Here is a 23,312-nt window from a genome sequence, read left to right as displayed (position 1 = left end):
GGTTAATTTAAACTTCGTTGTGGTCCCGGAACTTTCAGGATCAAGAACGGAAAGTGCGTAATAACGTGTTATAGCGGGCAAAGCGTTCGGCAGAGAAGGGCGTCAGGCACGCAGCGCTGTAGAAAAAACAAAGGGCACACAACATATAGATCACGATTATTGTTTGGGCACAAGATAAGCCCCGAAAAGTATTTGTAGTGCAGTATATGCTCTTGGGGACAAACGTTATCCCAGTCTACAACGTATGCACTTCCTTGGAACAACCACTCTAATATGAGCTTCAACGGTTCTGTGCTCCAGTGGCGGCCGAGCGGTCTGCAACTGATTATAAATAGGCATAATTTGTTAGTCGCGTTTTTTCCTGTCCGCTTGCACTTGCTTCTTGTTTCCTCGTGTAGTGCTCTCATGTCGGCGCGTTCTCGAACGAACCTTGTCGCAGTGAACACGTGCGGTCCACGCGGTGGTTCTTCGACGGCCGCCGTTGCCGAATGTGGCACTTCCCGGCCGGACGATGTCCCGACGCCAGCGCCTTCCGCACCCGGAGCCAGTGCGCCCGCATGTGCCCATCCTCTCCCGCGGCGCCCAAGAAGGTATGAGCGCACTAACACGAAAACAGCACGGATGAAGGAAAGGTGACGACGCCGATTAAAAGCGGGCTCGTTCGCAGTGAAGTGCTTGTTTGAAACGGCTGTTTGAATAGTAGCGTCCTTAAACAAGTGTGAAAGCGAACATTTGAAACCAAAAAAAAAAGGAAAGAAGAAATCGAAGTGTAAGCAGCGCCCGTGTTATACCTTGTTTGGTGAAACTTTGCCCGATGCAGCAGCAACGCGGCCTCACATTACGCCTACGTTTTCGCAGCTGTCTATACTGCTATGGATAAGAACTTCGGTCATAGAAGCAAGCGCATGAGCATGCTTTTACTGCTCCTAAAATAAATAAATAAAAAAAAAAGAAATGCGGATGAGATAGAATGAAAAGTGGCTGATTTATGCATTAAGTTAACGAAATGCTGGAGTTTTGCATGCAAATCGACTACATTCTTATAATGAGGCACGCCGCAGTGCGAAACTCCGGCAATGCCCGCGGGCACACGAGCGTTTCTGCATTGCAAGCACATCGAAATGCGCCCGTCGGGGGACGGGATCGAACCTGGAACACATTTCCATATCAAGAAAAATTATAGTCACCTTTATTTCGCATAGAGAGCAAACAAACAAACAAACAAACAAACAAACAAAAACAAAACAAACAAACGAAATGTTACATCAGCAAACAACATAGTAATTAATTAGTAATAGCTTTGCTAACTATATATGCGGAGCTGAAAACTCGTTACAGCTGTCAGAATTTTACCATTGTATTTGCGTTAAGTTTCTTGTGCTTAGGTCAGAGTTCTTAGACGTCATATTGAGCGTAGCAGAAGAATACACTGGGCTTTGTTTAGTTAAATCATCCGGTGGCGGTTATGCGTGGACCATTTATTCTTTTCGACCTGCAGGCCTTAACAGTCCTAGTAACCCCGTATATTCTCTGGCAGCCGATTATGAGAAGAGGTAAATCGAATATAACATTTTCGTATCTGTATGCTTCGATTCAAAACAGACGCACAGAATTCGTGTTCCAAAGGTCAAATATTCGCGCACCCGCTAATTGCGCGAAATATGGCAAGCGGGCTTCCACACGCTACGCAAGATAATTAACGAAGCTGACGGATGCCAGGTTCGCCGCGTCGTCGCAGCTAAAGTGAAATTAAGAATTCTGGGGTTTTACGAACCAAAACCACAGTATGATTGTGAGACACGCCGAAGTGATGGACTCCGGATTAATTTTGATCACTTGGGGTTCTTTAAAGGGCCCCTGAACCACCCCTTGGGCTTGATGAAAAAAGGCAGTCCGCGGATAGCATACGCTGCTGTGAACGCCTCAGCCAAATTTTGCGACTGAGTCGTGCGCGGCCCGCGGATCTCGCAAGCGGAGCGCCATGTCATCTTTCTCTCAAACGCTCTCTTTTCAGCATAAGCATACTCCTGATTCTCTTTTGCACTCTTTATTTCGTAATAAATCCGATTCACATACGCGGCTGCTATTGGCTGACGTCAAATCAAGAAGGGTGTTTGGATAAGTGCGCTTCTTCCCACTGTTACTGTGTATATTTATTGATGAAGTTTAATAAACAGGATGAAGTAAGCGAAAATAAAATGCGCTTTCGAATTTCGATACTGATTACGTAGTGCCGGAAGAAGCCGACCATCGCCTGCTCATGCACGGTCGGCCATGGCCGCCTTCTTTGGCCATGGCCTTCTTATCGGTGTCGAAGCCGACGGGTCTCGCTAATTTCGACTAGTTTTGAACACTCAACTAGCCTCTGACCACGTGAAACTTGAGGTCAGACCACACGCACGCTTGCCAGCGCGCGCTCACTCCTGGCTGCTCCTGGTTAGACGCCTTGGCAGACTTCGCTTTGTAATGAGCTATTGATAGCACTTCAAAAATGCGCAAGTTGGGCGTGGCTAGTATCCGTCGGTCAAGCTGGTGCAGGACAGAGCCGGCCCGCTCCACGTAGCACAACCAGACAGGAGCACATGAGCGCGAGCGCGCACTCTCGCCCTGTCGTGCACAAAGCATGCGCTGCAGTTGCAGGTGGCCGCGGTCTGTGTAGCCACTGGCTAAGCGCACTGCGGCTTGCTGAGGACAAGCGCGTTTGGCGCGTCGTAGGCGCCAAAATCGGAAATGGTGGCGTCTATGTGAACATCCAAAATGAAATTTGAACTGCGTCACACGTTGACGTTCAGTAGGCGTATACCTTCGTGGGCAGACTCCGCTCCGCCGTAGCCTTCGCAGTGCAAATCATTTCAAGAAGGAGCGGACGCACCGCGAACGGTACGTTTGATGGTCAATAACTGCACTTCTGCTGAACACATTCAAGAACTTTTTGCGGCAAGGTATTTCTGAAGTAGTCTAATTTAACTTCAAATTCATTTCTCGGTTTCGACAAAAAGTGGTCCAGGACCCCTTTATAAGACCTTTGCAATGAGGCTTCCACGGGCGCCGCCATATTTGGACTACCGGCGCCGCCTAGCGTCTGCTTGGCGGCGATTCCATACTGGACTGTCGTTGCTCAACCTCAGCCGGCTCAGCGCTGCTGTTGCTACCAATAGATTTAAAAACGTTGGTTGCTATCTACATCTGTTTTTCTCCGTATCTTCGGCCTTCACAGAGTCGTCTTGCCACTTTCGTGCTATTCTCACTAGTGTCGAGAGGCATCGGCTACGCTTCGAGACGGAAAATTTCCTGCTGGCAGCGGCCGTATACGACTGCGCGCGACTGCCGGATGGCGCCGGCAAGCGTCAGCTCAGCGCTGCAGCTGCTTTCACCAATGACTCTCCGTGTATTAAGTCTCCGCAGCGTCGTGTTGGACCTTTAGTGCAAGTATCACCAGTGTTGAGAGGTGCCGCTTTACTCATTAGGGCAAGAACTTTCCTGTTTTTAGCGCCCGTGGCTGCGCATCAGTCGGTGCGATTGCGGAATGGCGTCGACTTGAAGATAACATAAACAGATATTAAACGCGCTTCGGCGCGTTTCGAAAAATCAGTCTGACAGTCGTGCATACATTCGTCAGAGGAGGACTGGGAGATGGGGCCGCCTGTGGCACAAGGTTTTCTTTTGCCCTCTGGAAATGAAAGGGGAGCGCTTATTACCGATGTTATCGCCAACACAACGTGTGAGCCTACCTTCTTCGGCAATTGGATGTCGTGTTTCGTGATACGCCGCCGCCCCTTCACGACCTACTATTAATACGGAAACGACCACTGTCATCAGGCTTGCCAAAACTTGACCTTGTTGGCTCATATTTGCATATTTATAGCCCATCTAAACATTAGGGGCTGACGATGGAGAGACACACAGCTCATCTTACCTTCCTCGCGTATCCGAGCTGAAGCATCGGCTCTGGATTCTCAGATATACGTTTCATGTCGATAAAATGAATCGAGCAGACGCGCGACGACTCCGTAGGGACGAATCCCTTACGATTTACAGCGCTAATCCAGCGATGCTTCAGTACCGCGTCGGCAGGAAACCGATACAACAGTTACATGTTGCAGCCGCAGTCCTCTTGCAGAACATTGTACGTGCTGCACTGCACTTTTCTTGCTGTATTGCGCTTCTGGTTGTTAGAACAACCGCACACAGCGCAGTGCTGCCCGGACGTTCGCATATCCTGTGCGGATAACCTTAAAATCGCGAAAACGTCGTGCAGTCAATGCGGGAACTGCGCGCGTGACAGTCCAGCAAGAGAGGGCAACTATGAGACGCTAGCCACTCTCGCTACCGGGGGCCTGATATCCGTTTCCGACTCTCTGGTTCGAGACTTCAAGTGCAAAGGTCTATAGCGTGCACCCAAAGCACGGTACAAGGGCGTCTTTGCGTTTGCCCTCAATCCAAAAGCGGCCGCTACGGCCTGTATTTGATCCCTCGACCTCGTCCTTAGCAGCGCTACGGTATAGCCACAAGGCGACTACGGCGGGTGCAGCTAAGGCTCGCCTGCTAGGAGCAGGAACGCAGCCATTCGCTTTTTCCTCCGTCACGCCTTGCCTCTGCATGAACTGCGCTACCTTGGTTTTGTCGGACAAGTTGCGCGAAGAACATTTGCGTCACTTAGAGCGCAATTCACTCAGAGCTGGGGCCGTCACTTAGAGCTGGGGCCGTATAACGTGAACCATTCCATGTTTTATTGCGAAGCAATACTACTTTAGGTCGCACTTCAGCCCGTTCCGTGGCGAGGCGGTGGTAGGCACCATTGACCTTTAGCGTGACCTCGCTGCGTGACGTCACACCACGTGACCTAGAGTGACGTCACACCAGCTGTGTAAAAACGGGGCCCCATCTCACGCCGTCGCGAGGCGAGGCGGTAGCCACCAACGGCGGCCTAACTCCCGCTCCTCTCACCAGGGGCGCGGCGCGGCGCCCGAGTCTACCCGAGTCATCCTCGCGTGTCGCGACATCAGCAGCGGCCTCCTCGCAGCCGCCGACGTTCGGCGGGTGTCGAGCATCGAGAACGTCGTCATGCGCTACTTGGACCTCTCGTCCTTCAGCTCGATACGGGCGTTCGCCAACGGCGTGCTCAAGTCCGAGATGCACCTGGACGTACTGGTGCTTAGATGATTCACTGTAAGCCGTAACACTAGCATAACCCAAGACTACCACCAGCCATACTACCAGCTGATCCGAGAATAACACACTATTGCTTCGCAATCACCAGGCTTAACCAAGCTAAGCCACGGCCGTTTTTTTATTCCAATCTCCTTACGTCAAATTTTGCGTAACCGCCGGCGCAAACATCGGGCGGTCACCCGCAGGGTTGTCTGAACAGACCAATCAAACGCTCTCCTCGTTCATAGGTCACATTTGTTTGCTTGAAAAACGAATAACATTGCCTGCACTGAGCGGCTTGTCTTATCTAATTGGCTCACAAGAGGCGAGGAGCATGCTCAAGTGGAGAGGGATTCGATGAGGCCGAGTCACTGCACTGAATATCGATAACCGGATAGGAGGGTAGTGCCGGCGTCTTGGATTGGTCCGCTTTCTCTTAGCTTGCGGTGGCTCGTCGACAATCACGGCGGCATGCAACGGAAGCTTAAGAATGACGCTAAAACGGATCGTCAGCAAAGAAGAGTTGGCAGAACGAGATCTTAAACATGCCGAAAGTTCTCGAAAACGTTACACGGCCACGCAAAAATTTTATTACATGCAAATAAACTCATGCTCTCCGACAGGGGCGAGTAGCCAGTGCCGGAGCGATCGGCGACAGCCATCTTTTATTCCTCTCGGAACGGAGCAGCCTGCAGCTATTCAGAAGAAAATTCAGTTTTGTTCGGCATATTAATGCGTCTTTAACGCGTATGCGTCACTTTGACGTGGTAAGTTTTTGCGCTTTTGTGGCGTCGCGTGAGAGGCAGGTGAAGTGGGTGCAGCCCGAAAAGTTTTGACCAACAGCCGAGGGCTAATGGCAAAAAGGCGTCGAATCAGACATAACTATTTTTGTTTTGTTCGGCCAAATTATGCATAATCAGTGTGTACACGTCATATCAGATGGGGAGCTATCGCGGTTTTCGTGACGTCGCGTGACAGACAGGTGAAGGGGGAGTGGTCCAAAAAAGTTTTTGACCAATCGCGATGGGCCGATTGCAGAACTGGAATAGAAAAGTTTGGAATAGTTTTACGTTATAGCGCCCCTGGACTACTTGCACATAACTCGCAATGGGTAGTTAGCTAATTATAAAAAATCTGCAAATTTTTTTTCTCCCAGAATGTTTTCTTTGCGAGATATCAGACGAAACTACGCTGAACTGTATGACTAACCAAGAAAACTGATGAGCTCGTTGCTTTGAAAAAAAATAAAGAAAACATGAAGCCAGGGGCGCTATAATGTAAAACTATTCCAAACTTTTCTATTCCAATTCTGCAATCAGCCCACCACGATTGTTCGAAAACTTTTTTGGACCACCCCGACTTCACCTCTCTGTCACGCGACGCCACGACAGCTCCCCATCTGATATGGCGTGTACACACTGATTATGCATGATTTGACCGTAAAAAGAAAAATACTTATTTCTCATTCGACGCCTTTTCGCCCTTAGCCCTCAGCTATTGGTCAAAAGTTTTCGGGCTGCACCCACTTGACCTGCCTGTCACGCGACGTCACAAAACCGCAAAAACTCACCGCGTCAAAGTGACGTGTACGCATTAAAGATGCATTATTATGCCGAACAAAAGTGAATTTCCTTCTGAATAGCCTCAGGCTGCCCCGTTCAGAAAGGAATAAAAGATGGCTGCCGCCGATCGCTCAGGCGCTGGGTACTTGCACCTGCCGGAGAGCATTGGTTTCTTTGCGTATAATAAAACTTCTTGCGTGGCCGTATAACATTTTCGAGCACTTTCGGCACGTTTACGACCTTATTCTGGCAACGCTTCTTTGCTGATTATGTTTTAGCGGCATTCTTAACCTTCCATTGCATGCCGCCGCGATTGTCGACGAGCCACCGCAAGCTAAGTAAGGGAAAGCGGACGCCGGCACCACCCTATCTTCATCCGGTTATCGACTTTCAGTGCAGTGGCTCGGCCCTATCGAATCACTCTCCACTCGACCGTGCTTCTCGCCTCTTGTCAGCCAATTAGATAAGACAAGCCACTCAGTGTAGGCAAGTTGTTTTTTCATCCACTTTAATTTCCATTAATTTATCGTTTCTTTATTTCATTTATTAGGCACAAGTAATTTACCCTGTATGACTAATAAAAATCGGGCCGCTCGGTTAACCCCCTTTCTTCTCAGTGTAGGCAATGGTATTTGTTTTTCAAGCAAACGAAAGTGACCTCCTCTGAACGAGGAGAGCGTTTGATTGGTCTGTTCAGACAAACCTGCGGGTGACCGCCCTGTGCTTGCGTCGGCGGTTACGCAAATTTGACGTCAGGAGATTGGAATAAAAACATATTGGAATAGTTTTACATTATAGCGCCCCAGAACAGAATGAAGCCTAGGAAAGGCCTATAGAGGAAATTAGCTATCCTTTAACTGCAGGTTGGAGCTAGGCTTGTGGCAAACGTAATATGTTTAATGAAGCAACAAGGAAATGAAAGTGGAAGAGACAACTTTAGATAGTCTTTAGAAGACGCGTATTTAGTTTTCGCAATGCGAATTCATGGAAAGTGTCCAAACTTACAGACAGCATTTGTAGCTTATAGAATATGACCGCGAAATCTAGCGATCAAGACTAGTTATAACCCTATTCGTACGTAACGAGGCGCGATCGCTGCGGGGTGATTTTGATGAAGGGAGAGCGTTTGATTGGTCTGTTCAGACAACCCTGCGGGTGACCGCCCTGTGCTTACCTTGGTTGCGGCACAAGGTAAGGCGCTAGAGCAGAACGGTGTATTTGAAGAACAAAGTAGTTATAATATTACATTTAAGGCTGCTAGATATTCTCTTGAATCACAATATACACATCCCGAGGCTCAATCTGTTTTTTTTTTAGTGGCAACCAAAGAAAATGTGGTGGAATGTGCGTAGAAGCCTATGTTAATTAAGAAGGTTGCAAAATCTAACGCTAACGGGTGTTGGAATCTCAGCGCTGACGCCCGTTGTTGCAATCGGACCGCTGGCACGAGTTGTTGCAACTGGGTCGCAAGCCCCAAGGGTACCGTTGGCCTGGCGGCCTGGGGCACAACTGGAAGCATCCGAAGGTCCCGGCAAAGCATGAGTCGGCTGGTAACAGAACAACTTGTTTATTCTAGCATCGCAAAAGAGCGGGCGGTCAGGTCGACCGAAGTGGAGAGACGGGAGAGCACGTAACTCAACGGAAGAAATCGGAGCCTCTCTCTTGGCGTCCGGGGGCAGCTGCTCTTATACTCTCGGAGTTGAGGGCAAGAAGGAACGCCTCGATAGAGGCGCACGTGACGGGGCACGGACACGCTGAGAGACAGGTTGAGACGAGTGTAGTGACGCATCCGCCGGGCCGGCGCCGGTCAGACCTCCTCGCTTCACACTTGGGGAGCTCCTCTCCCCGGCTGCCGCGCTTTGACAAGCGTGGGCACCAACATACACACACACACACGCACACTTGAAGACACGTGGCATTGAAACATGCCTGGACGCGCTTGGCGGGGAGGCGTATCGGCGGCGCTGAACGGGCCAAATGTCCGCCGCTCTGAACGAAGCCCCGGCGTCCGTTGCATCCGCGCCGGCTATACCGCGCGTCGTAGGCGAAACGTAACACGGGCCAGAAAAGTACAAAACACTATTGTATTTTAGGGGAGGGAGTTGAACGTGTCGCGGGAAGTTTGACGCGCTATTCTCCATCAGTGCCGCTTGTCCGTTCTTGGATACGTCAGCATGGTCTGCTCTGAAACTAAATGTCGCTCTTGCTTACATAAAACATTGTTTTGTCCGGCAATATCCGCCATGGTAGCTTAGTCGTTACAATATTTCGCTGAGCATGAGGCGCGGGTTCATTTTCTGGCCGCGGTGACGTCACTCTGACGGAATCAGAAGGCAAAAACACTCGTGTACCGCGGTATGGGGCTCTTGCATTGCCCAGGGGGCGCTGCGAAAGAGGTGCTAAAAAGCGCCCTCTGTCCTAAAATGGGTCGTACCAAGCTCGGTCGTCTGCTTCGGAAAGCACGTTTACAATATGGACCCGCCACTTTCGGTTGTGTTGTATCACGGCCTGCAGCGAATATCGGGCGCCGAAGATATTTTCAGGGGTGGCACGCTGCGTAAAGGCAAGAAATTATGCAGTGCCGAATACCTGTACGCCGTTCAAGAATTAAGCGGCGAAGTTTTAGCGCGGTGTCAATCGCAAGTGAAGCGAGTCGCGTACCAAGTGGAACTTCAGGTAAGGTTTCCACGCTGCTAGATTCAGGCGCCCAAACGCGAGGAAATGCTTGCTATAAATGAATCCACAGCAGCGATAAGCAGACATCATGTGTACGGAACTGCTCGAGCACACGACGGTACGCGCCGCGATGTACGAACTGCTCGAGCGCACGATCGTACGTGTTGCGACGGCAGCGGTCTTTCGACATGCCGCGAAACGGCGGGCCTCCTGCAATCTTTGTTGACTGCATGCCGCTAAACAAGTAGTTATGCCTGCGTTGTCGTAGCGGCCATCTGTCCCTTTTAGTAACTGATAATAACTGATGCAATGCATATGAGCTTGCACGTACTTACGTGCGAATCGCGCTGCAGCGCGAGCTCGTGCGCTGCTCGCTTGACGTAGCTTTTAATGACAGCGCTCGAACATCGATCTGCTGTAATCAATGCCACCTTGCTGCGCTGCCTCAACATGCTGGCTTGAGGTCAAGTATGAGCACATTTAACTCTCTCTATAACCTGTGCTGCTCGTAGTGGGGTAGTGAATTGTCACCGAATCGGCCCGGCCATTTGTGGTCATTTGCGCACACTTGTCACTCCACCACTTCGCATCGGTCGAATTGTTAATTGTCGCTGTGGCCGGGTCTCGAATCGTGAATTACCAGCCATGCCTGCTGCTATGTCGGTCTGCTGTCGGGACTGTAGGTGCAAAAGACCGAAATTTAAAACGCAGATAATCAAGCAAGCTTCAAGACAGGCGAAGCAGTCAGCATGGCGCGAAGTTTCGCTTACTCAGAGCGACGAACTGTAGCTATGCAGCGCGCCCGACGCTCCACTTCGTGAGGCCTTGAAGGAAAACGGTAGAATCTGATGTTCGGATTCAGGCCTTCTTGTTCATGGCAGCCCACGACGCAGAAGTAATGACGGTGACGCCTTTTCGAGGCTGGGCTACGTATCTCCGGATCGGCGTCACCGATTCCTTCTGCTACCAGCATTACGTCCTACGGCACACGGATAGTCCATTTTCGTTAAACTATAGGCTGCGGCGAGCTCGCAGCGTGGTCGGCATGGTCTGTGAGAAGTGACGAGCCTTTTCGCACTCGCAACAGGGCAGAAAAAAGTGCGAATCGACGCAAAACTCGGCCTAGAAACGTGCTTCGCCACAGCCAGGGCTCAATACGACCCAAGCTGGTACGACCCAGATGTCGTTTCCCGCGCCGCCACCAGGCGCCGCTACTATACCTCAAACTCCAGCGCAAGACGTCCATGCGGTGCAATTTAAACAGCCACGGCTGATCACAGCCCATCCAATACGGCCTTTCACACTGGCACTGCGTTACATTGAAACACGCTAAACTCGCTCGAATAATCAACATTTCCGGTAAACACTATACCTTTTTTGGCAACGCCATATCTATAATTAATCGTTCTCGGTAATTGTGAGGACGGGAGATAAATATCCATCCTATGTACTAGAACTATTTCTCTGAGATGTCTGCAATATGTTTCCATGGATATGTACACCTTTGGAAGCTGTACCAACGCATCGCCATAATTTTAGAAATGTGGATATAAAGGAAAAGCCACGGAGAAATGAGCAAGTATAAGTGGCACGAGATGATCTTTTTCGTGCATAACCCTCCAAACATAATGACGTTGTAAGGGTATGCCAGCACACAAAGGATAACTAGAAGAAATCGTTAGTCAAGACAGAAAAAAAGGACAGGACTCCAGCGCCCTTCCTGTTCCTTTCCTATGTCCTGCCTCGCGATATTTTTCTAGTTATGCTTACTGTTTGCTGGCATAAACTTATAAAGCACCATGTAGCAACTCGCCCAACAAGCCACCCTTAGAGTAACGTTTGTAAAGATACACATGTAACCACTGGTCTATCTCTAAGGTAATTAACAGTAACATCCAGACGAATTTCTAAGTTGTGTATATTTTTGATCAGTACAAGTTGATGTCATTCGCAGTAAAAATGCAGGAGTGCACGGTAGGCTGCTGCGGCGCAGGTGTCGCGCTATCCAACGTGTATAACATGACTCCTGAGGCTGAAATAATTGCATATTGCCCCTGTATTACTACGATAGCAATGTTCGCCGCGAGGTCAAGCATAGTCGCCACCTGGCGGTTTCCGACGGAACCACTTATGGCCCCTGAGATTGTGCGTGCTGGCAGGCTTTTCTCCGCTCGTCCCATTCAACGCGCTCCCCAGAAAAAAAAAAGAACGAGAAAAAAGAAGACAAAAGAAACCCGAGAAAAAGGAAAAGAAAATGAAAGAAAAAAAAGAAACGCGCGCGCGCCGCTGCTCCGAGATGGCGTTGTTATCAGAGGGCCTTGTTAGCCATGCCGTAAGCAGACACGCGGAAAAATGACTAGTATTTTTTGTGTTCGTTGTTTTTGACATTTAGTTCATTACCGTTTATAATTTTCGCAATGCCTGCTTGGGCGGCAACTGCATATGCTAATAAACGAGTAAAGAACTGCATAATTTATAATTTCACGCTTCGTCCACAGTTTCTGGCAGCGTCGAGCCTTCAGAATGCGGCAGTCAGCAGCCAATGGGACACAAGTGCACGCAGCAGAATACACGGATTTTCTTTAACCCGCAATGGAACCTTTCTTAAAACGTGATGCGCGCTTTAGTTGTTTAAAACATTCATTTACACATTTAGGTTGTACTTCACAGTGAATATTCGCCTTTGAACTGACATTCTTAACCCGGCGAGTTAAGTTTCTCCGTCTGCTAGCAATGCCAACAATAGATACGTAGAGAAGCTTTAAAAAATGTCTTTCTGTTGTCGTATATTTTTTCCTGTGCTTTCGCTTGTGAGCTGATGCATGTGAATACGCGCAACGCTTGTTTTTATGAGTAAACATGGATCATAATTTTGGCATCTAATGGCAAATTGACCAGACTCCGTTTGGTGACCTAGCACGATGAAGCGTATGTTGTGGCGATTGCGGAAGAAAATATTATCATTTGGGACGTACATGCCAAAAACTCGATATGATGAGGCTCGCCGTAGTGGGGGACTCGTGAATAATTTCGGCCGTCTGGGGTTTTCTAACGTGCACCTAAATCTAAGTACATGAGCGATTGTGGCACGTTTCTGTGGACGGATTATGCTACGTCTGGCTTCACTCTTTATCATGACGGCGAAATTCAGAGACGAAAGCAAGCACCGACACCAGCAGGCGACTCGTTCAACGCTTTGAAATCAGCTCACAAAAATAATAAACAAACATATAGCGGGCAAATTTAGATGGGGATAGTGCGCTTTCGGCACGTGACAAAACTTTGGCAGAAAAATTTCACTTTTACGCACCTACGTGAATGTAGTGGAGAGTATAATCTCAGAAAAAAAAACGCATTTAAGAATAAATAGGCGCCAGCACGCACATTGCCCATGTGCAACTTCAGCCGGCATTTCTAAATAACTATAGAGACCATATACCCGCGCAAAATTATTTTCTTCTCACCTCATCCAAGCCACACACTCTAAAAACAAAGAGAGTTCCGGGAACTCTGTTTGAGGGAGTATCTGCTTATCCCATATCTAACTCCTTTGAGAGCAGAATAACTCACCCCGACAGAATTTTATAACTACACTGCAAAGGAGTGCTAGTACTCTTCTGCAGAGTGCTAATACTCTCTCCCCACAATAGTATTAGTACTCCCCCAAAGTGTTTGCTCTCGCCCAGACCGAGCACTTCTATTCCTCCAAACCAAGTGTTTCTACTGCCCCAAACCGAGTGCTTGTACTCTTCCTAACAGAGATTGTACTCCCTCAAAACAGAGTGCTAGTACTCTTCCCAACAGTGTGAAAGCACTCACGATATAGAGCCATGGTCAGGTTAGAAGGGATTCGCAATACTTGCATATGGGGAATATTTGATTCCTTCATAAGCAGCTCCTGTACTTATGCTTGGGAATTGGATGTAATCTGTAGTTGCCGAGTTACTCATATGAAACATTTTTTCTTTATCCTTTATTGATCCTTTATTGATCTGTCACAAGACAAACTGAATAATATTTCGAGAAACGCACTGACACACACACAAAATCAGATTACAATAATGTCCATCAACTTTACAACCCATCTTGTAATAAAACACAAGTCTATTCTCTAAAGTTTCACCACTATTGAAGTGTAGAAATATCCTTCATTTTCAATTGGCCCCATCTTTTCAAAAATAAAGTATACAATGGGCAGTTAAACACAAAAAATGTGTGCAAACTCGCAAAGTATTGACACTACGATCGAAGAGAAATATGGGCCACATTACTGGCCAGCAAACGCATTTCTAGCACAAAACGCATGCACTTGTATGGCAATGGTTATGAGATGAGCTGCTAAGCATGAGGCTGGTAATGCAGATAAATTGTACAAGACACTTTCTTTCGTGCCATATTCTCAGATAACAGCTCATTTGAGAAGGTCCTGCACAACATATATGGATGTTACTGAGTGAGAGTAAAGCGCATTTAGAAATCTGTCGTGTATTCATGTGAGGCCGCACATCTAGTTTTGGTTATAAATATTTCACATAAGGTTATTCATGTATGGGGCAAAGTTACTAGTAACGTTGGTATTGGCTGCACCCCATTGTTCCTAAGCGTGTGTCTTGTCGTGGTTTTGCAGCAATATCCCGTCCACTTGGTGCTCCAGTCGCTCCTGTTGCTTCGTTTATTACGCTTTATCTGGGCCTAAATGGGACCAAATAATTTCAGAGGAATTTATATTTTCTAAATGCAGCACGTAATGAGACTGCAAGCACGCATAATCGCTGCTAATTGCAGTGGTTAAGCTTGTCCATGCGTCTGTGGCGTAATGCTTCAATATAAGGCTTCTGCGCTATAGGTTCTGCGTTGGAATCCTGCCGTCGGACAATTTTAACAATGTGTACTTAGTTATTTATTTCTGAAATGTGATCACTTTGCACAGTCACTAAGCCATTTAGAGCCAGAAGGACGAAGTTTAGGCAAATGCATCTACTGCCCATCCTTTGCACGCTGGCTGAACCGGCTGAACTGCCCTGCTTGCGGTTCCCGCAGACACAAACGCCACAGTTTCCCATAGTAACTGTATGAAACTCTATGGCGCTGCCAGCGCTCGCACTGCCAGCGTTGTGAGCGGGAGCGCCTGCGAACATCGAGTGTAAACTCTTCACGTGTGTCTTCGGGCGCGGGACGCCGCATGTGTTTTGTTAGTAAGCAAACTTTTGCTCCAATTTATGCTGGCGCTCTCAATGGTTCGCCATTTGGGTAAAACTGCGAATTTTTGTTTAACACTAGCGCTATCTTGATAAGTAACGAAATATAATCGAAACAACCAAACCCTCGTGGCTGCTACCTCCTAATGAAGGCAAAGGAGTGCTGATTATGTGTAACATGGAGGGGGGGGGGGGGCGGCGAATACGTGCTCAAGCAGGACTTTGGTTTTGGCAAGTCCGTTCATAGCTGATTGGGGAGAAACGTAGCCCAGAATGACCGGGGACAAGGAACGCGCCGTATCCACGCAGCGCTCGTCCCGTGTACTGCGCGTTCTTTGTATACGTGCATTTACGCGCTGCGTTTAGCCCAGTTAGTCGATGCGTGCACCTTTATCAACGTTGACGTGTGCCTACCCGTGCTCCCCCACCGCCATGCTGACGCGACCATTGCTTGCTCGCAGAAACACCAGCCGGACCGCCGCTGCGGCGCTCCCCGGTCGCAGGTGTGCAGCGAGCGCCACCTGCGCTTTCCCTTTTTCGCCGACGTGTCCTCGGGCGATGGCCGCGTGCGGTGCCTGAAGGCGTCGCAGGCGACGCTCGTCGGTCGCCGCTGCCTGGTCGCGCCGAACCGCTTCTCGGGGGTGGCCCAGTGCCGCGCGGCCTGCGTGCGGGCCGCTGCTGCGGCTCGGCCGAGCCGCCCGAGGAGTGGCCGCGAGGAGGAGGACGAGGCAACGCTAGGGAAGCCGCGGAGAAGTCGACGCGCGCGCGCGCGATTTTTTAACGCTTCGAAAATATCGATACATTAAAAGGCTGTACGCCCCAAAAGCTTTTTTTTTTTGCCCTCATTTTCCCACGCGCTCTACTATTACAGCGTTCGACAAGTTCGCCACAATTCATTCCCGAAATATTACATGGCTGTCCCATTACAGTTCGTCAAAAGAAAATAACAATGTCCCGATTAAACTTGTACCGACCTCGTTGTATCCCAACACAACCTCCAGCCAATAGTTTTATCCGATAAAAGGTGACCGCGACGCGCCTAGCGCCCTCGATAATCGTGGAGTACCGCAGAGAGCGGTTACGCTACCTCCCGGCACCCCTAAGCACTGAATAAGGATTATTAAAGATGATTAAAATCTTAATAATATTTATTCAGTGTTTTGTGCGCCGGAAGGTAGCGTAACCGCTATCTGCTGTACTGGAGCAGGATTTGAAACCGGTGGTCCTCCGGCGATGGGGCGTGGAGGCGGGGTGGAAGGTTGTAACCGGCCAACTTCATTTTTCTAATTAAACATTTTCCTACTGAAAAAAAATAATTTTGGGGTTGTTGGAACCGCACCGCTGGCCCGAGTTGTTGGGGTCTCGGTGCTGACGCCCGTTATTGCCAATGGGTCGCAAGCCCCAAGGGTAGCGTTGGCCTGGCGGCCTGGGGCACTGGAAGCATCCGAAGGTCCCGGCAAAGCATGAGAAGACTGGTAACAGAACAACTTGTTTATTCTAACATAGCAAAAGAGCGGCCGGTCATGTCGACCGAATTGGAGAGACGGGAGAGCACGTAACTCAACAGTACAAATCGGAGCCTCCCCCTGGCGTCCGGGGGCAGCTGCTCTTATACTCTCGGCGTCGCGGTCCAAAAGGGAAGGAGGGAAGGTCACGGGATGAAGGTCACGGGACGGCGCAGCAGGGGCCCACGACGGCGCGAGCGGTTGAGCCGAGAGACCTCCAGGCCCCTCATTCGGGGAACTCCGCTCCCCGGCTGCCGCGCTTTGACAAGCGAGGGCACACACACACACACGCACACACGAAGACACGTGGCACTGAAACACGCCTGGACACGCTTGGCGGGTAGGCGTCGCGGCGGCGTCGGACGGGCCAAAATGTCCGCCGCTTTGAACAAAGCCCCGGCGTCCGTTGCATCTGCGCCGGCATTACCGCGCGTTGTAGGCGAAACGTAACAGACCGCCCCGCCGGGGGAAGGAGATCCCGATGGTCAGGGGACTGCATCCGCTGTCCGGAGGGATGTCGCTCGATGATGCTCATAACCGAAGTTGGGCGTCCTTGGCGTTTCTTGAGCGCAGCGCACAGAGAAGGCCTCGTTCTCACGTTCAGGTGCACACAGGACACTGCAAAGTGACTTCGGGAGAGTTGACATTTTTGTTCTCGTTTCCGGCAAGCGTTAGAACCACGCCTGAAAGTCAACCGCTCAGTCAGCAAGCACGGCACAACCCTCACTAAGCCCTGCCAGGCTCTTTCCCCTTTTATACTGCTGCCTAGTTCCTTACAGTAGTTTAGCAGCACTCAGAACGCGTCCATAAATCGGAAAAATTGCACTAAAAAGCACATCATCACTTTGAAACACTACACAAAAGCAATAAGTTAAAAAAAAATCCTGCCTCAGGAAGAAAAACATCAGTAACAAGCAATTTTGAGGCTGATTCCCACGTTAGGGGCTTCGACTTAAGCCATCGGCGTTACCGTTGAGACTCCCCTTTTTGTAACGCACCTCAAAGGAATATTGTTGCAAAGCGAGGCTCCAGCGCAGGAGGCGGCCATTTTTGGGAGAGATGGTCTGCAGCCATTGGAGAGGGCAGTGATCCGTTTCAATGATAAACCTCGAGCCGGCTAGGTAACATGACAATTTCTGAACGGCCCACACGATACACGCACACTCTTTCTCGGTGGCGCTATACGCCTGCTCACGACTCGTCAGCTTACGACTAGCATACAGGACGGGGTGTTCTACTTCTCCATTTTCCCGTTGGCACAGTACAACGCCCATGCCTCGCTCACTAGCATCACACTGAACAACGAACCCTTTTGTGTAGTCGGGCGATCGTAGCACCGGCTGGCTTGTTAGGGCGCTCTTTAGGGCGCTAAAAGCCCTTTCCTTTGTCTCGTCCCAGACGACTGTTTGCGGCTCTGTCTTTCTTAGAGCATCCGTCAAGGGAGCCGCGATATCAGAGTACCTGGGGATGTACCTCTGATAGTAGCCGGCGACACCTAAGAACGACCGAATATCGGTCTTCGTGCGCGGTTGCGGGAAGTCTCGCACAGCGGCCACTTTTATTTCAGAGGGGCGGCGACGACCCCGACCAATCACGTGTCCGAGGTAGACAACCTCGGATTGTGCTAACTGGCACTTGGGAGCCTTGACTGTCAAGCCCGCATCGCGCAGGCGGGTTAGCACTGCCCGCAAGTGCGCCATATGCTCCGGCCAGGATGCGGAGAATATCGCTACGTCGTCTAGATACGGTAAAGCGAATTCTTGCTGTCCCCGCAACACTTTATCCATGAGGCTTGAAAAGCAGTATGGCGCGTTCTTCAAACCAAAACTCAAAACTTTAGGACGGAATGTCCCCATTGGTGAAATGAACGCCGCATACCTACTAGCCTCTTCTGTAAGTGGAACCTGCCAATAACCCCTGACAAGATCTAGGGTGGAAATAAACTGAGCGCTACTCACTCTCTCAAGGCGCTCCTCGATGTTAGGGATCGGATAAATTTGATCCTTAGTGATGGAATTAAGCCTGCGGTAGTCGACGCAAGGACGAGGTTCCTTGCCCGGTACCTCAACTAAAATCAAAGGGGAGGTATAATCACTCTCACCCGCTTCAATAACACCGAGCTGTAGCATTTTCTTTACCTCAGCCTCCATAATATCGCTCTGGCGGGGTGACACCCGGTACGCCTTGGATCGTACTGGCTCTGGGGAGGTAAGTTCTATGTCATGAGTAAGGACAGAAGTCCTACCAGGCCTCTCAGAGAACAGACCTTGAAACTCTTGTAAGAGCTGGTGTAGTTCTGTTTTCTGCTCAGGCGACAGCGATGCTTTCCTTATTAAGTCACTAATGACTTGATCGGTGTCTTTCCTGTTCGTCACTGAGCCTAGTCCCGGAAGCTCGACCGGAAGCTCTTCTAACTTTCCCGCATCGGGAATTTCCTCTCCAGTATCTGGTGCCTTTAACGCTACAGGCTCAATTTTATCCCGTTCGGGCGTGCCCTGAATACCAGCTTGCTGCGCCTCTGACCCTTTTTCATCGTTCAACAACGTCGGCCCCGCAACTACCGCCTTTGCAGCGAGCTCCCGAACCTTCGATCTGGTTAAGGCCTGAACGCTAGCCTCACCAAACAAAAGCCCCATCTCGCGCAGGAGGTGATCGGACCTGTTCGAAAATAGGTACGGGTACTGGGGGGGCAGCATAGATGACACTGCGGCCTCCGTCTCAAGTGCTCCGAAAGGTCCTTCAATAAGCACTTTTGCTACCGGCAGACACACGCTATGAGCTTCCACTGCTTGCTTGATCCATGCGCACTCGCCCGTGAACATATCGGGTTCTACGTAAGAGGGGTGAACTACATCCATCGTAGCTGCGGTATCGCGAAGCACTCGGCACTCTTTCCCGTTCACGAGGAGGTCTCGCATGTAAGGCTCGAGAAGCTTCATGTTCTCGTCAGTGCTGCATATAGACAAAAACACGACTTGTGTTTTTGTTTCTGGACACTGCGCCGAAAAGTGACCCGGCTTCTGGCACGTATAACAAACGCGCGCTTGCCTCATCTCGAACCGCTTTCTGCGTTCGGCTTCGGTTGCCGCCGTCTCCTTACGTTCGGTCGGACTGCTTTCACTCGCATCCGCACTACGTGTATCCCCCTTTGCTCTCATGGGTGTGAACTTCGGCCTCTCAAACTTGGAGCCAAATTCACCCTTTTGACCGTCCTTAGCTCCGCGAGCCCGACGCGTCACAAACTCCTCGGCTAACTCAGCGGCTCTAGCCACCGTACTAACGTCTGGCCTATCCAAGACCCAGTACCGCACGTTCTCAGGTAACCGACTATAAAACTGTTCTAGCCCGAAACACTGCAGAACTTTCTCGTGGTCACCAAACGCTTTCTCTTCTTTGAGCCACTCCTGCATGTTTGACATAAGCCTGTAGGCAAACTCTGTATACGACTCACTTCTGCCTTTCTCATTTTCCCGGAACTTCCGACGGAACGCCTCCGCTGACAGCCTGTACTTCTTTAGCAGACTCGATTTCACTTTCTCGAAATCCTCTGCCTCCTCTCTCTCCAAGCGAGCGACTACGTCGGCCGCCTCGCCGGGTAGCAAAGTGAGCAAGCGCTGTGGCCACGTTTCCCGAGAGAACCCCTGCTTCTCGCACGTTCGCTCAAAGTTAACCAGGAACAAACCAATGTCCTCTCCAAGCTTAAACGGCCGCATCAGGTCAGTCATTTTGAACAATACTCGTTCTCCTGCACCGTGTGCCTGACTTCCATTACGAGCGCGTTCCATCTCTAACTCGAGACGCTTCATTTCCAACGCGTGTTGACGGTCGCGCTCTTCTTTTTCTTTCTCTTTTTGTTCTTTACGTTCGCGCTCATCTTTCTCTTTCTGTTCTTTAAGTTCGCGCTCCTGTTTCTCTTTTTGTTCCTCCCTCTCCTCAATGGTCTCAAGGCATTCCGACAGCTCGTCATCCTCAGCTTCTAACTCAAAAATAGCCCTTAGCAGTTCTGGTTTTCTGAGTTTGTCTGAGACATCCAGACCCAACTCTCTTGCAAGCTCCAACAATTTCGGTTTGCGCAACGACTTCAAATCCATGGCTGCTCTGAATGCTGCTTTCTCTACTGCCTACTATTGTCTTGCCGCAAACTAACCCGGTAGCAACGACAACCACAATTACCAGCTCTGTTTCTAACACTAACAAAAGCCTGGCAAAACTCAGAAGAAGAAAGTCCCGCACTCACCAAACCTTGCAGCCAAGACTTCAGCGCAGTCGTTCCGCTGCAGGCAACCAGTCATCACACAGGGCTCGTTGCGCTGCTCCCGGATGGTCGTTGTGCTGCTCAGCATAGTCAACCGCATCTCTTCGCTGCTGGCCTCCGTTGTCGCGATCTCACCGCTGGCAACCAGATGTTGGAACCGCACCGCTGGCCCGAGTTGTTGGGGTCTCGGTGCTGACGCCCGTTATTGCCAATGGGTCGCAAGCCCCAAGGGTAGCGTTGGCCTGGCGGCCTGGGGCACTGGAAGCATCCGAAGGTCCCGGCAAAGCATGAGAAGACTGGTAACAGAACAACTTGTTTATTCTAACATAGCAAAAGAGCGGCCGGTCATGTCGACCGAATTGGAGAGACGGGAGAGCACGTAACTCAACAGTACAAATCGGAGCCTCCCCCTGGCGTCCGGGGGCAGCTGCTCTTATACTCTCGGCGTCGCGGTCCAAAAGGGAAGGAGGGAAGGTCACGGGATGAAGGTCACGGGACGGCGCAGCAGGGGCCCACGACGGCGCGAGCGGTTGAGCCGAGAGACCTCCAGGCCCCTCATTCGGGGAACTCCGCTCCCCGGCTGCCGCGCTTTGACAAGCGAGGGCACACACACACACACGCACACACGAAGACACGTGGCACTGAAACACGCCTGGACACGCTTGGCGGGTAGGCGTCGCGGCGGCGTCGGACGGGCCAAAATGTCCGCCGCTTTGAACAAAGCCCCGGCGTCCGTTGCATCTGCGCCGGCATTACCGCGCGTTGTAGGCGAAACGTAACAGGGTGTTATGGATCAAAGCCACGATTTCAATGAGGCACGCCATAGTGAGGGACTCCGAATAAATTTTGAGATTTACCTGAGATTTACCACCTGAGATTCCTTAACCTGCGCCCAATGCACAGCACAGATCGTTCTTTTTTTTTTCTCTCATTTCGCCCCAATTGAAATGCGGCCGCCGCGGGCGTGATTTGATCCCTCGACCTCGTGCTCAGTAGCACAACGCCAAAGAAACTAAGCAATCACGGTGGGTAAAGCTTTTCGTAATAAAATATTAGTAGGAAGCTTTCAGTTCACTTTTAATTGTAGATTCTCGATGTAAATTCGAGTAGGTTTGAAACGCATGAATGGCCTTATTGGGCCATTGCTAAAAGGTTGTAAATAAAGCTATTGAAAAAAAAAAGACATTGCGCTGTACTTTCACAATTCCTTGTATTTCGGAATGTTCTCAAAGAAAAAAAAATTGAGAATTGATGTACAGTCTGAGTTATTTCCATGCGCATAAAAATAAACTTGGGAAATTGTGAGAATGCAACTGAACATAGAGGTACTGATATGGTAAATTAAAAAAAAGCAAATTAGAAATTGAGACTAATTGTCACAGGAAACTTATTTTGGTGTGGGAATGTTATGTCAAAATGCCACGCGCGCATAGGAAAGCATAAACACATCTCACTCGATGACCGCGGACACCCGCTGTCGAAACGCTGCTGTGAGGAAGAGCGGCAGAAGCAGCTAGTGAATTGGCCTTTGCGCCTAGATTCTGTACCCATCGCAGATCGCTTTCGAGACAGGGCCCGCGCGGCCTCGCTCAGCCGTGCCATACGCAGCCGCAGTCCCAGTAGAAGGACCCCCCCACCCCCTACCTCCCCTGGTGCTTTCAGCGGCTTGTAAGACGCTGCAATCAATCCACACCTTTCTCCCTTAGCTTGTTCGCATCAGTTAGAAGCCATTACACGTTCAAATGCGGCGATAAGAGCTCTTCTCGAGGCCTTCCATCTAGCTTCGTGATGTCCTGGAAACACCTTTGTGTTCTTCTTGTGCATTTCTTCTGTCTGCTCAAATGTAGCTGATACAAAGTAATTACCACATACAAAATGGAGTTGAAGAAGCCAACGCATGATTTCGTTTACTAGAAAACAAGAGGCTCATCGTTTCCTTCACATGAAAACTGCCTCTACCTAGCTATTACTAAAGCGAACAAAGGATGAGCTCGGAAAAATGGTTACGGCTTCCGCTTCGATGCCAGCTCTTTTGCTTGTCCTGCTGTGCCTCCTGAAAGCCTTCATCAGATCAGTACCTCCCAAGAAAACAGCGTACGCTTTTCGGAGCACCAACAGCATCCGACAGGTCCAAATTTGAGGTCGGAAGTAACTTCCTAACCAAATATATTTTTTTAGTATATTAAACTAAACAGTGGTGGCGTCAAGGAGAGGTAGCACACTGGGCTTCTAATCTGAAGCTCTCAATTTTAGGTCCACGTCCGGTCTACCACATCTTTGACGCTTGAAGTGGCGTCTAACACCTGCAAAAAAATGCCGAGATCGAGTGAGCTTGTACTAGTATACAAATTATGAGAACCCACTAACCTTTAACAAAAACGCTCCTTTACCAGAACAAGAATAGGCCTCCCTGGTGCAGTATTCGGCCAGTTCCTCCCTCATGACTCTTACAATTAACCCGTGGCCCTCAGTCCCCAGTGGCTGCAAAGCACCCGACCAAGGTGGCAGTCAGACCTGCGACGCGGCATAGGGTGCTAAGAATTTCTGAATCTGGACAGGCCGCCACTAAAACCTGAATCTGGGAACATTTAACACGCAAACCCTAAAGTGAGGGTAGCTTAGCAGGGCGCTTTCAAGAATTATTAAGCATTGCCTGGCATATTATTGGCGTTAGAGAGGTTAGAAGAACTGGTGAGGCTTATAGAGTGCTAACTGACGGTCAGATCTTCTTCTAGAGATGTCTTCGAGATAAGAGAGAATACTGGATAGGATTGCTACTTCATAAGGCCATCGCGGACAACATTGATTAATTCTATAGCATAATGACAGGGCAGGAGTCGGGGCAATAACGCTAAATAGGAGATATAAATTAGCTAGTACAAGCACACGCTCCGATCTCCAGTCCTGATGATGAAGAAATAGAAGTTTTATGTAAGAAGAAGAAGAAGTATTTTAATGATTGGAA

The 23,312-nt window shown here is 49.8% G+C and overlaps 1 protein-coding gene across 1 annotated transcript in view; it reads left to right on the top strand.

Moving 5' to 3' along the window:
- LOC126516478 (uncharacterized) overlaps window positions 1-15,412 on the top strand; it is a 30,424-nt gene extending 15,012 nt beyond the window's left edge. Inside the window, exons 6-7 of the mRNA XM_050166605.3 lie at window positions 440-590; window positions 15,049-15,412. Of these exons, the coding sequence (XP_050022562.1) occupies window positions 440-590; window positions 15,049-15,393 (496 nt within the window). The 3' untranslated portion in view covers window positions 15,394-15,412. The remainder of the gene's footprint in view (window positions 1-439; window positions 591-15,048) is intronic.
- Window positions 15,413-23,312: the final 7,900 nt, after the last annotated feature.

This window comes from Dermacentor andersoni, chromosome 1, assembly GCF_023375885.2.
Source record: "Dermacentor andersoni chromosome 1, qqDerAnde1_hic_scaffold, whole genome shotgun sequence".
NCBI lineage: Eukaryota > Metazoa > Arthropoda > Arachnida > Ixodida > Ixodidae > Dermacentor > Dermacentor andersoni.
Note: the sequence above shows the minus strand (reverse complement) of the source record. Positions and strands in the feature narration are given on the sequence as shown.